Genomic DNA, 14,400 nt, shown 5'->3' on the forward strand with positions numbered 1-14,400 from the left:
TTACAACTGACAATTCTTAGGCCAAGTTCACATATATCCGATTCCTGCATGCCACGTTTGGGTACACAGGCCCATTCATTTGGCATTTATGAATCTCCACAGGATAGTATTAAAATCCCTGTTGGGGCCTATTCGGACTACTGTGTTGCAGTAATGCATGTTAGAAACAAGTTACTTAACATGTCTCAATGCATGCCTTTAAGCGTGGTCTGTTATAGTTCATTATGAATGGCACCCTATTGCACCCAAATTTCAGAGAATCACAATGCACATGCCATGTGTTGCAGTGTTCTGCATCCATAACCAAAAAAGAATCCTCACGTGCATTTCTACATCATTTATAATGAATTGGTGGCCTTACTGCACATCAACACGCAACATAACAGGTTACTGCACATGCGACGACACACCACAGTGCAAATGTGTGATTTTAGCCTTAAGGCATGACAGGGTGCCCGCTATGCAGAATATGTTATTTGATTACTTTGCACTGCTTACATAGAAGGCGAAAGCAATGGCAATAACCCATAACAACCAGCTATTGTCCTTAACTGATTAAATATAAATGCTCAAACAGATCTACATTTACAGCAGTCGCAGATTTATAATTACAATGGGTCACTGCACTTTGCTTATCACCATTGCATTTTGGACTGCCTTGTTAAAAAAAATTCTGCAAATTTCATACTACTGCAGTGGGATATTTCTTCTCTAGTTTCCCAATTTGCAACATCAAAGTTAGTGCTAGATTGAATTGGATGCTATGGGCATTAAAACCACCACTTTTTGGGGGGGGGGGTTCTATACACATAAGCCCCAGTGTTTACACACACACCCATGATGAAGGTTTATCTATGATGCATGTAGGATTTCCTTCACCTGAGTAGGAAAAACCCAATTTAAGCAAAACATGTCATACAGATGCCGACAAACCTGAATGATACAATTTCCCCCATATAATGACACGTATTAAGACATTTTCAACAGATTGCAATATATAAATTCCATTGACATGTTGTATTTACTTTAAGACACTGAATATTTTAATAGGTGGGCAATTTTCTGGCAATGGTTTGGTTCTGAAATCTGGTTGGCTGTAAAGGACAATACTTAAGTGACAACCTAGCCAACTAAATATCTGTCACTGTGTCATCTAAGGGATAGGCCACCAGGCAGCAAGGTCTCCGATGACCAGTCAGGCTTTAAACCACGCCTGCTGCTGAAAATTATTGTGAATCTAGCATCATTTACTCAAAAAATCTTAAAAATTTTAATTACAGGCAAGTGTATTGGAGGAATAAAGGGTGAAGCTGTGTATTGTTTACTATAGAGTGTTCATCAAATGTTTATTACAAAAGTGAAAGTAAAGTGTGGAAACCTTTAAAAAATAACTGAAAAAAAAAGTCCACATGAATATAAAATAAATCCACCACAACGAATTACCCAAGATCCAGTCATGTAGCTTTTGGAAGTGCATGTGTTAAATAGATCATTCACCCTGTAGATTATCTCTTGAACAAGTTCCAATTATTTTTGCAGCGTTTACATTATTTTACATTGGAATTGCTTCTATTAGGAAGCAGCTTTTTTTTGGAGGTCCCAGTACTACAGAAAACTAACCTCTTTAGTCCCACTGTAAAGTCTTCAGCACCACATTGATATTAAAATATACGATCCTGTCAAATGATCATAAAATTAATAATTTCTAATATGAATTAAAATGATAGTAGTGAGGGCAGAGATAATTTGGAAGATATACGACAAGCAAAAAACATATTCCTTGATTTATTGATTGGAAGAGTGAGTTGGCTTCCTCCCCACCAGTACAAATTATTGCGTTTGGAAGTACGGGAGGTAGATTTTGCTTTTGGGAGCATCTAAGTATACAAGAAAATGGCTGTTGTGCCTACTCAGAAATGCAAATATGTGAATCACATGTCAAGGGACATTTACAATAATCTTTGGAATACAATAATCTGTTTATTTTTACACTATAACACTGCACACAAAGAAAGTACTTTTTTTTGTGTGTTTTTAAAAATGGACTAAATCTTATGCTAATTTTTTTTTTTATAATCATTAGATCTCCCTTACAAATCAGATTTTGTTTTTCAATCCCTGCTTTTATTAATATGAAAATGATTTTGCTTTGCCAATTGTGTATTAATAAAACAAGCCCACTACTTTGGGTGCCATAATAGAATGCATAATGGTCACGAAAGAGGAAAATTCCAAGGTAGACTTGCTCCTCACCCTTCTGGCATTTCACATGCCACCATGCTCATAGTAGAAATGTCAGGTATACCTTTTTAAAGGATCAAATTATATGACGATAATTTGTAAAGCTGACCTCTTGGAACATTGTAAGCACCAAGATAAGGGTTATGTGTGCCAGTAAAACTCTACATTTAGTGCTTCTGGGTCATGAAAACCAACAGGACAAAAGTTATATGGCTACCTTTGTGTAAAGAAGAGTTAAAAATCCCAATATCTCATGGCAACCAACTGACAATTGTTGTCCAATGCCATTTCTGTCCTTAGGTGAAATCTCTTGTCATGTAGGATTACTGAATTTTAGATCTTAATGTTGCCTATTGCCCAGCTTTATAATATAAGCCCACTGGGGCATACTAAGATGATCCACAATTAGAAGATCAGGGGTATTTGTCATCTAGCATTCGCAAATGCCTTGTCATGTCGTCTACTCTTTGGTGGAGTTCTTTGCCACGATGGAGGTACAAAAATTAAAAGATATTTCCATTATTGTGACTCAAAATAGAAATGATTTGACACTGCATAACAGGACCAGCAACTTGTGGCTCTCCAAGAGCAGTGCAGGTGCAAGTAGAAGTTGGAGAGTCACAGGTTACCATACCCTGCTGTCTACCATTCACAGTATAATAAGAAGAGCAAGCTGCCTTTGTGGCAATGGTTAGCAAACTGCAGACTAATGCGTTTGTTTTATAGTTACCCATTTAAAGTGGAGGTTCACCCAAAAAAAACAATTTTTAACATTAGATTGAGGCCAATTGTGGGAAGCAGAATCGGGTGTTTTTTTAAAAAAAATCAATGCAGTACTTACCGTTTTAGAGATAGATGTTCTCCGTGGCTTGCGGGACTGGGCATTCCTATTTGATTGACAGCCTTCCGACTGTCGCATACAGCGCGTCACGAGTTCCCGAAAGAAGCCGAACGTCTGTGCGCAGGCGCCGTATAGAGCCGCACCGACGTTCGGCAACTCGTGATGCGCTGTATGCGACCATCGGAAGGCTGTCAATCAAATAGGAACGCCCAGTCCCGAAGATCATACCCGGAAGCCACCGAGAACATCTATCTCTAAAACGGTAAGTACTGCATTGATTTAAAAAAAACACCCAATTCTGCTTCCCACAATTAGCCTTAAACTAATGTTAAAACATTTTTTTCGGGTGAACCCCCGCTTTAATGAAGAAACATTAAAGCGAAAAGTAGATTACATTAAATTACAGTCCTATGTCTAAGATAGTGTCAGCAATGATTTTTTGCACTCAATGTTGACTAATCATATTCATTAACATAGTATAGCCAAGGAAATTAAAAATTAAGGTTGGTTATGGTTACTGCACTTTGCTGTTTACATTATTAAAGAGGCCTCATTGAGGTTTCTACTGCTTCAAAAACTGATATTATAAAAGACAAATATATATGTATTTTTAATTAAATATAAACTATTTAGTGTGAATATATTAAAATACAACTCTGATAGGATTTTGTTTTTTCTGAGCTATATAAACCCGAGTTAAAATATGTAGGGACAAAAAAAAAAAAAAAAACGAACAAAAAAATTAAATATATGTTATGATTTTCCAGCTTCTGCATTCTTCAAGTCGGTTACTGTGATTAAAACATGGTTTACAAATCAACTTTTTTGCTTTGCTGTTAAAAAAAAAGCTGTGCGACTAAAACTCTGTATTCACTTAGGCTAGACAAGCCAGGTTCTTCATGTCCTTCAGTTTATGACTTTACATTGTGCACGTGGGAGGGGTTTTCACTTTCAAATGTTGGGTTGTCTGCATGTGGAAGAACTTCAGTTGCGATTGCTGAGGAGTCGTTGCTAACAAGCTCAGCATTCTCATCTGTGAAAGAAATAGACAAGCTTGATAAATAAGCAGATATTACATAGCAGAACAGAAAATTGCAATTATTATTTGCTAACAAATCTTGTTTTCTCTAAACTTTTTTAAACACTTTTAAAAATTTAAAGGAACACTTTTTATTCAGAGTATAGCATCAAGTCAATTAAGCTCCTGGGATATTTATCTGGTCAGTTAAGTAGCAGAGCGGGTTGTTAATCAGTTTCAGCTGCTTTGGTGTTAAGGAAATTAACAACAGGTGAACTAGATGGTCAACAATGAGACAACCTCCAAATCAGGAATGTTTTTTCAGGTAGAGGCCACTGACATTTTTTTTCCCCTACTCAACTTTTCTGACTGTTTTTCACTAGTTTTGCATTTGGCTAGGGTCAGTGTCACTACTGGTAGCACAAGGCGATACTTGGACCCTAGAAAGTTTGCACAGGCAGTCCAACTCCCCCAGGATGGTACATCAATATGTGCCATTGTTAGAAGGTTTGCTGCGTCTCCCAGCACAGTCTCAAGAGCATGGAGGCGATTCCAGGAGACAGGCAGTTACTCTAGGAGAGCTGGACAGGGCCGTAGAAGGTTCTTAACCCATTAGCGGGACCGGCATATGCTCCTTTGTGCAAGGAGGAACAGGATGAGTACTGCCAGAGCTCTACAAAATGACCTCCAGCAGGCCACTGGCGTGAATTTGTCTGACCAAACAATCAGAAACGGACTGAGGTCCCGTCGTCCTCTTGTAGGCCCTATGGAGCTTGATTGGCATTTGCCATTAAATGCCAGAATTGACAGGCCCACCCCGTCGCCCTGTGCTTTCCACAGATGCCAGCAACTCACCTTGGGCACGTGACAGGCGTGAAAGGGTCTGGAGAAGCCGTGGAGAATTTTGTGCTGCCTGCAACATCGTTCAGCACGAGCTGTTTGGTGGTGGGGTCAGTGATGGTCTGGGGAGGCATAATCATGGAGAGACGCACAGCTCGCTTCAATTTAGACAATGGCACCCTGACTGCCATTAGGTATCGGGTGAAATCCTTGGACCCATTATCAGACCTACGCTGGTGCACAACAATGTCTGGCCTCGTGTGGTGAGAGTATACAGCCAATTCCGATGATGAAGGAATGGATATCACTCGCCTGACCTAAATCCAATAGAACACCTCGGGTCTATCCGACGCCACCAGGTTGCACCTCACTCTGTTCAGCTCTGTGTTGCCCTGAGAGGAAATACCCCACTACACAATCCTTTGTCTCATTAGGAACATGCCCCAACGTTGGCATACAAGCATGTGGGGGGCCATACAATCTACCGAGTACCATTTTGAGTTGCTGCAATGAAATTTCAGCAAAATAAAACTAGCCTGCTGCATTATTTTTTCACTTTGATTTTTGGGGTGTCTTTGCATTCAGCCCACTGTAGGTTGATAATTGTCATCAAACGATGTGGCACCCTTTCAGTCCTAACACATTACCCGGTCCATATCAGTATAGATGTCCAGCATGATATTGTTTCCCTGTTGAGATCTGATGTGTTTTCAAAGTGTTCCTTTAATTTGCAGTGGGGTGACCGTGCTCTTCCCCCAACTTACAATGGATGTCTTATGTTGTCACCCAGTCACATGCACTTCTACACTAGACTAAGTGGCCTTGCTAACACACAAGGCAGACGTGGTCCACTTATCACAGGAAGGTCACGCTGAGATATCCAATGCTTGGAGTACATGCATGTGAACTGAAAATACAGGCAATACATACCGCTCCTTCACCACTCCAAAGATGCAGCTAGCAGGACTTTTTTTCCCCGTCCTGCCAGCGCACCGCTCCAGTGTGAAAGCCTGAGGGCTTTCACACTGAAGAAACAGCAGCCGCTGTTTAAGGTCGGTTTGCAGGTGCTATTTTTAGTGCAATAGTGCCTGCAAACTGCCCTAGTATGAAAGGGGTCTAAATGTCATTGAGTTAATGTTTGCATCTATTTTTTTTTTATAATCAACATTTTTTATTATCATCAACAACATTCCATACATTATACTTTATGTTCCATCATTTACATAATAAACAACCTTACATTGCAAGAGAAAAACAGAATTGTCTTATCAAAAGCAATATCGATTATTCTACCCCCCCCCCCCAAACAAACAAAACAAAAAAAATTAAAGACAAAGTTAAAAAAAGGGATAAATTAAAATTCACCTCCCCTCCCCTCCTCCACATCTCCCCTAGCTATGGTGGAGTATGTCTGTTCTGACCCTACACACTATACCCCGAGAGAAAAGGAAAAAGGCAAGAGAGAGGGAGAGATAGGGAAAAAAAAAAAAAGGGAAAGAAACCTCCACCATCCTATTATCAAAGAGGCCTCTAGTGGCCATTGTGTCTGATCTTTTTGTGTGAAAAGAGAAAAAAAAAAAAAAAAAAGACCCCCCATCCTTCTTCCAAGGAGGCCACTAATGGCCATTGTGTCTACTTTCTTTTTTTATCACATAAAAAGATTATTCAAACACTATTAAAATATTGGTTAAAAAAATAAATAATTGATTCAAATTGTGCCTCGTGTTTGACTATTGATCGCCCATGATTATATGTGTCGGCCCTCATGGCCTATTTCAAAAACTGGAATTACACCACGCAAATTTGGAGAGGAAAGAAAATTAATAAAAATTAATAAATAAATAAAAAAAATAAAAAAAAAGTGGATAAAATATCCAAAAAGAAGGAGGGGAAAATCCCCTTGCCTACTTCCATGTGATTTGTCATACCCCCCCTCCACCACAACCTCGTAGGAGGCCACTAATGGCCATATATATTTATAGCTTATGATGGAAATATCTTCACCCGTGTTTACCTTCTGACCTACTTCCCCTCCCACTTTAAGTGACATGCCCATCTCCATAATCCCCCCTCCCATATAGTAATGGTTAAAGAAATATATATAAAAAAAAAAACACACACAATATCCTCTTGGTGACAGTGTTCAACCTCTATCCTAATTCTACTTCAAATCCCTCTTCTCTGTGTATGTTTGCATCTATGTTAAGCTCTACAGGCTGCATGCCCGTCAGCAGATTTAGTTATTCTTCGTGGGTGACAAATACAAAAGAATGTTTCTTCTTTCAACCTTCAACTAGGCATTGACTGAATATTGCATGTTTTCTCAGCTCCGTTTTATTTGTCCCGCAGTAAACAGAACGGCCCTGATCTGGACCATGAGAGTGTGGAAAGCAGACAAGGTCCTTGTTACTACGGAGCTCTTTTCTGTAGCAGGTACGACTGTGGTTTGACCCACAGCCAATGAATGTAAAAAGATCCGACCACCTGTAATAGGATCGGCTTAGGAAAGGATCGCAGATGAAGAGGGAGAAGCTTTCTAATCATTATGTTTTTGTGTAATGGACAAAAAAATGTATATAATAATAAAAAAAAAAAAAAAAAAAAAAAAATAATAGGAAAAAAGAAAGAGGTTTCTGTGTTAAAGGGGTTTTCCACCCATTTTTTTTATTTATTAAAAGTCAGCAGCTACAAAAAGTGTAGCTGCTGGCTTTTAATAAACTGACACTTACCTGTTCCAGCGACGCGCCAGCCGGGGCTCCGCTCTTCTCCCCCCCCTCCCCGGCCGGCGTCTTCATTGTCACTGTGGGCACCCGGCCGTGACAGCTTTCGGCTTCACGGCCGGGCACCCACTGCGCATGCGCGTGCGGCGCGGCGCCGTCTGATTGGACAAGCGCTCGCCTACAGGGAGGGGCTGTGAAAAGGCGATTAAGCTAATCGCCTTTCCAGCCCCTCGGCGGAAGGAGGAAGTGGGACAGGAAGTCCCCTTCTCCTGAAGCCCCCACTCCCCCCCCAAAAAAAAATTACATGCCAAATGTGGCATGTAAGGGGGCGAGGAGTGGGTTAAGAGGAAGTTCAATTTTTAGGTGGAACTCCTCTTTAATCACATTAAAATATGTGTTTGGGTGTTTAAGGCTATAATGCAACCCATGAATGTTTCAATGCGTCATTGGCAGTATTCTACATTACACTCACATATGTTTTCAGGGTCTTCTACTGGCTCATCAGCACCTCGAACAGAGGCATATCCAGATGATGCGTTATCACTGCGGGTCTCATCATCTACCTGTACAGCGCTCCTCTGCAGCTCATTGGACACAGAGGCAATCACCATAGCATTATCCGATTCGTCTTCTTCAGCCTTAAAACAGTAACACATTGGAGAGATTAGAATACCAAACTATGTATATGAATGTCGGCTATTTGTTATAAAAATAGGTACAATTCTGGTATGCTGATCTGTTGCACAAAGGGGGATTTTCCTTATTTATTATGACATCTGAACTGCATCTTTTTAAATCCAAAGCAGTTCTACCAATTGAACAGTAGGAGGCAATGTTGCATTGTTAAATATGCAGTGGGTACAATAAAGTAGTTTGCATTTCGAAAAACTACTCTTCATTTATCAGGTATAAATAAAACAACGTATTTTAAAAGTAGAAAGATTGTTTTTTTTTTAAATAATAAAAGTAACTTACACGAGTTACATTTATAATATCACTCTTGCAGAAAAAGTGAAAAATTGGATGCGGCACAACATGAGAATCTTCAGCATCTGACACTTCTGTGTGCATCGGATGCCTGCGCCTCATTGCTGCATGCTGTGGCTCTGTAGGGACACACGCTAGTTACATAGCAGCTAGCAGGTAGAACCACAGCAGCCAATGGGAGAAGGAGGCATCCCACACCTGAAGTTTTGAATGCTATATATCCTAGCGACACTTCTATTTCTGCTAGAGAATGAAGAATGGATTTGCCAGAGGCCATATTGCCACATATACTGTATTGGGATACATGTGTACTAACAACGGTGTCTCTTTAAATATGATACAAGGCAGCTAGAAGAATAATTCAGGAAATGGGACTTACCGCAATTCCCAATGATTTCAGAATATCACACTTGCACATAGGGCATGTTCTGTGCTCAAGCAGCCAGGGATCAATGCAGTTTTTATGGAAGAAGTGGCTGTGAAGTATAACAAAAATGGACAGTAAGAAAAGAGGTTTGTCGGAATACAAAACACTGATTTTCTACATGAAGGTAGTGACCCAGGATATGTAAAATGCAGTCACTCTGGCTCTGTATTATGGCCTAAGCCCAAGCATGCAAGTTAACCGCTTGAAGTGGAGGTTCACACTAAAAACGTACAATAGTTAGGACATTTCATTTTGGCAGTTTTTTTTTCTTTTTTGCTCTGTACTTACCTTTATATCAGGATTTTGTCCAGGGCTTGCGCGTTCTGACGACTCCGGGACTGGGCGTTCCTACCCCAGCTTCAGGGTTCCGATGACTGCGTGACTGGGTGTTCCTATTTTTCCGTTCGATGATTGACGTCTTGTGAAACAGGTGACCTGTTGCACAACGCGCGTCATCAGATTTCCTGAAATACCTGAGCTAAGAGTCGGCACTTTACTGCGCCTGCGGCCGCCGTGTAGAGCTGACTGCGCAGGCGCCGTATAGTGCCGACTCGCAGCTCGGCTCTTTCCCGGCATCTGGTGACGCACGTTGTGCGACAGGTCACCTGTTTCACAAGACGTCAATCATCGAACGGAAGGATAGGAACGCCCAGTCATGCAGTCATCGGAACCCGGAAGCCCTGGACAACATCAGGATATAAAGGTATGTACCGAGAAAAAAAAAAAAAAAATGCCGAAACGTATTGTCCTTCGTATGCTGGATCTGCTAGATGCAATTTAACATTTATTTTTTTGGGTGAATCCTCGCTTTAAGGACCAGCGCACGACTATAAACATCGGCACAATGGCACGGCCGGGGCAGATGGACGTACCTGTACGTCCCCTTTAAGATGCGGCATTGTGGGCGCGCGCCCGCCATGAGCTCCATGAGTCCGACCGAGGGTACCCGCGATCGTCTCACGGAGAGGAAGAACGGGGAAATGCTGATGTAAACAAGCATTTCCCCATTCTTCCTAGTGACAGCTCCTTTCGCTATCTGCAATGTAGAGAGCGTCCTGACTCTCCGGTAGTCCAAGGGAGGGGGCGAGCATGACACTCCACACCAGGGAGAAAGCTTCACATTACTGTGTATAGTTACTGACAGAAGAACAGGAAGTGAGGATTTCTCAGAAGAAATAAGGTAATTTAAAGCGGTTGTAAACCACATAAACTTTTTTTTTTTTCCCCCAAACCTGCAATGCAAAAGGCATAATAGGCTAGTATGCACCGCATACTAGCCTATTATGAAATACTTACCTCGGAACGAGGTGTGTACCACTTACCTGGTCCACGCCGAGCAGGATGTCAACTTGCTCCGGCGTGTCTTCCGGGTATCGCCGCTCCAGCGCTGTGATTGGCTGGAGCGGCGATGACGTCACTCCCGCGCGTGCGCGCGGGAGATTTAAAAGCGGCAGGGTCCGGCGGATGCCGGTCCTTCAGCCGTGGATTCCCCCCAGCGCATGCGCCGCCCGCATTGCGGGGGGAATATCTCCTAAACCGTGCAGGTTTAGGAGATATTCTCCTTACCTACAGGTAAGCCTTATTATAGGCTTACCTGTAGGTAAAAGTCCAAATAGTGGGTTTACAACCACTTTAAAAGCAAAATGGAAGGATGAGCTAAGTGAAGAAGGACTGCACTAAGGTAAAGGAAGCTATTTAGGAAAAAAAAAAAAAAATAATTGTACCTTTAAGAGAAAAAAAATTGTATTCATATCAGAGTATCACTAGTAGCAGTATAAGTCATTTGTATGACAAATCAAATAGAAACTTGCAATTTAGCACAGCGATTATTTATTGCACAGCATTACTCTAATCTTCCTCTTATCCAGGCAAACAAGTTACTTAGCATCAACTAAGATGAAAATAACATTTAATCGGCAGTAAAGCTCTAGAGTTTTAAAGTCTTTTGTGTCAGCCATCAAAGGACATCAGTGTGTTTTTTTTTTTCTCCTGCAGAACAACAACAGCGCATTGATAAGTGTAAGTTTATGTCACAGTAACACAATTTGTAAAGCTAAAACACTGGTTATTGAAGCATGCACCTGATGTACAGTACATTCACTAATATAGGTTATGATTGTACAAAATACTTACTTGCATGTTAAAACACGCACAACATCATTTGCTTTGTATGTTTCAATGCACACAGCACAGCTATCTCCATCCGGTCCAAGTACCTAGGGGACAGTTAAAACGTAGTCAGACACTGAAAAAGAAAAAACACACACACACACACACACACACACACACACACACGGCATTGCCAAACGGTTAGAATAGGTTTAATTGTATAAAGAAAAATGTAATGGATTATCCTGTTCAACAGGTTCTCCCCAAGACTTTTCTTTGCAAATACTTGTATAGACAACTGCCAAATTCCTGAGAGCTTATTAAACAGGACATGGATGAAGTTCAGAATAATAAATAGGGTGAAAGGAATGATAAACAAAATTCTGGACTGCTAAAAATTATTTTCCAGAAATTGAGATTTATTGATAGCAGTTTATAGTGGTTTCAAAACACTAAAGTTGTAAGCTCCTGTGAACAGGATACTAGACTTCACCAAGTAGGGCCTGCCAGCTGACTGCATGCTTAAATGTGTTTTGCACTGCGTTTTCATACAGTTGCAGTGCATTTTTCTATCCATTTTTGGGCTTGACTTAAAAGGTGTGGTGCATTTGGAGCGTGGAAAAATGCAGCATGCTCTACTTTTTTTTTGAACTGTTAAAAACTGCAATGATGTGAACTATGCCCATAGGATTACCGTATTTATCGGCGTATACCGCGCACTATTTTGCCCTGAAAATCAGGGCAAAATCGTGGGTGCGCGATATACGCCGATACCCGCTTTCCCGCGCCGAGTTTGAATACTGTGCCGACATATACCGAGCGCAGTACACTCGTGTATAGTCAGGCAGTCTCGGCTACACTCGCGCTCACGTCCTGTACATCAGCGCGAGCATTGCCGACTATACGCGAGTGTACTGCGCTCGGTATATGCCGGCGCAGTATTCAAACTTGCCGCGGGAAAGCGGGAAACTAGCGAGGACGCCGCAGAAGGACGCCGGACCCGACGAAGAGGACACCCGAAGCCGCAGACGGACCCGACGAGGCCGCCGATGGACGCAGTGCAAGACACCAAACTAAGTACAAAAATCTTTTTTTCACAGGAATTTCAGGGCAACTTTAGGGGTGCGCTCTATACGCGGGAGCGCGCTATACCCCAATAAATTGTGCAACTTGATTTTGGTCTGTCAAGGCAGTTGAAAATGCATCCATTTGCATTACAGTTAGGACCCCATTCCCACCAGATTCAGTGGGATGCATTTTTGACTACAGTCCAACTGCATAGACAGGTTATCATAGGGGAAAAGTTCACATTATTGAAGCACAGTGGAAAAAAAAAAAAAAAGTACAGCATGCTGCATGGGAGATGGGAGCAGATGGTCAGTGACCTGTCACTAGAAAGAATGGGGAGATGTGTTTGCACTGACATCTCCCCATTCTTCAGCCCAGTGACACGATCGCGAGACACCGGCAGACATAAAGTCCGCCGGCACGATCATGGAGCTAGCGACCACGCGGCGGCAAATTTAGAGGGACGTACCTGTACGCCCATTTGCCTGTCCGTGCCATTCTTTTGACAAGCGGTTAAGACCAGTCACTGCTTTGTGTATAGTGACTGGTCTCGTCTCCGCCCTCTCCTGTACCTTTTTCTGCAGGCAGCGTGTAGTGAGTGGAGTCCGCTGGGATCCTCCCACAGCTCTGCACAGGCTGTGATGACAATTGCAAAGGAATTTGGTGCATGCATCACTTGCGGCTATTGAGGAGTATTTTTGAATAGATTTTGAACATGGGATTCAACATTGTTCTGTCATCAAGCTGCTTAGAGTACTCTGGTTTAAACAAAAAAGGGCTTGCTTTATACACAAACAGCAACATTTCAGGCATTGGGCATGGGGGGGGGGCTCAAGCCAACACAGAGAATTCAGAAAGGTTTAAAAGAGTGCAATCTAATAATCCCTTTAGGGTAGATCTTTTACTAGTGTTTTGCATTTCTGAGGACAACTACCCCCATTTGTTGTACAAGTGTCACAAACATTGAATGGAAAAATACCAATGGAGTGTCAAAAAAAAAAAAAAAGTTACAAAAATGAAAAATACATTGAGCTATACTTTGGCTTTAATAGTAAGAATATAGTATAGAATAACACTGCAGTAACTCTAAAAATAATGGACTCAGAGTACTTTTCCTTCAACACAAAAAGCTGCCGATTATATGTTTTTTCAGGCGATCAGGTTTTCGGTTATCACGGTTCACGGAACAGCAGTGAGATATTACCAAACAATAATAAAAATGAAGGCTTTATCAATAATCTGCTGAAACAGCATTATCTCTATAGGCAAAGTTTTTCATGCAGCATGTGAACAGGTCTTGAACAACAACAAGTGGCCCTATGTGAATTGAAGAGATGGAAATCGCTCCAGGGATCTATTGCTGAGGTCATACAGGAGGAAAGCCGACAAGTGGAGAGGAACTTTTCCTGCTGTGACTCACAGATCTGCTCCCTCTAGAAAAGACGTGTTGTTTACAATGTAGATTTATGAACTTCTGGGTCATTAAAAAAAAAAAAAAAATAATAATAAAAAATAAAAACAATTACATCTTCCACTTTATTTTCATCCTCTAGGGATTATTACTTTTGTGAAGATAAGGTACTGCATGAATTATTGTACCACCAATTAATAATGTACATTTATTTTAACAAACAAAAACTTTCAGGTTTGCATTAAAAGCGATTGTAAACCTTTACATATACGCAGTAAAGCGACTGGCCTCAGGGGATACACAGAGCTAAAACAAATCCTACTATATAAGCCCTCTTCTCTTCTCCACAGCCATTCAAAGTGCTGAACTTTTAAAGTCTGTCTGAGTTCAGGGGAAAAAAAAAAAAAAAAAAAGGGCTGAAACTACACTCTGCAGAGCTCAGCGATTTGAGTCCGACAGCTGATTGGAGGGGAGGGAAAGGAAAGGACACCCCCTCTTCAGGAACAGATCTGAGGCTGTCAATCAGCTGGAGATCCCTCCCTGTCATTTTTCTCCTTTTGTCAGGAAAACTTGTCAGAAGCGATTCATGCGGATAGCAGAGGAACAGACAGAAATGACACTTGGTGCTCTTAATTGAGACAAGTACACACTATAGAGGGACATGCTTTGCTCATATTTCATGTCTGAAGTTTACAACCAGTTTAAACTATTAGGTTATAAAGCACATAACCATACAGA

General features: G+C 41.3%; 1 protein-coding gene across 2 annotated transcripts in view; it reads right to left on the bottom strand.

The window, feature by feature from the left end:
• Nucleotides 1-3,445: 3,445 nt before the first annotated feature.
• The window catches only part of RNF128 (ring finger protein 128), a 175,202-nt gene continuing 164,247 nt past the window's right edge, over nt 3,446-14,400 (bottom strand). For both annotated transcript variants that reach the window (XM_040323821.1, XM_040323820.1), the window contains exons 4-7: nt 11,208-11,290; nt 9,027-9,123; nt 8,133-8,298; nt 3,446-4,115 (exon numbers count right to left, since the gene is read on the bottom strand). In XM_040323821.1, the coding sequence (XP_040179755.1) occupies nt 3,994-4,115; nt 8,133-8,298; nt 9,027-9,123; nt 11,208-11,290 (468 nt within the window). In that variant the 3' untranslated portion in view covers nt 3,446-3,993. The remainder of the gene's footprint in view (nt 4,116-8,132; nt 8,299-9,026; nt 9,124-11,207; nt 11,291-14,400) is intronic.

The sequence above is a fragment of the Rana temporaria genome, chromosome 9, assembly GCF_905171775.1.
Source record: "Rana temporaria chromosome 9, aRanTem1.1, whole genome shotgun sequence".
Taxonomy (NCBI): domain Eukaryota; kingdom Metazoa; phylum Chordata; class Amphibia; order Anura; family Ranidae; genus Rana; species Rana temporaria.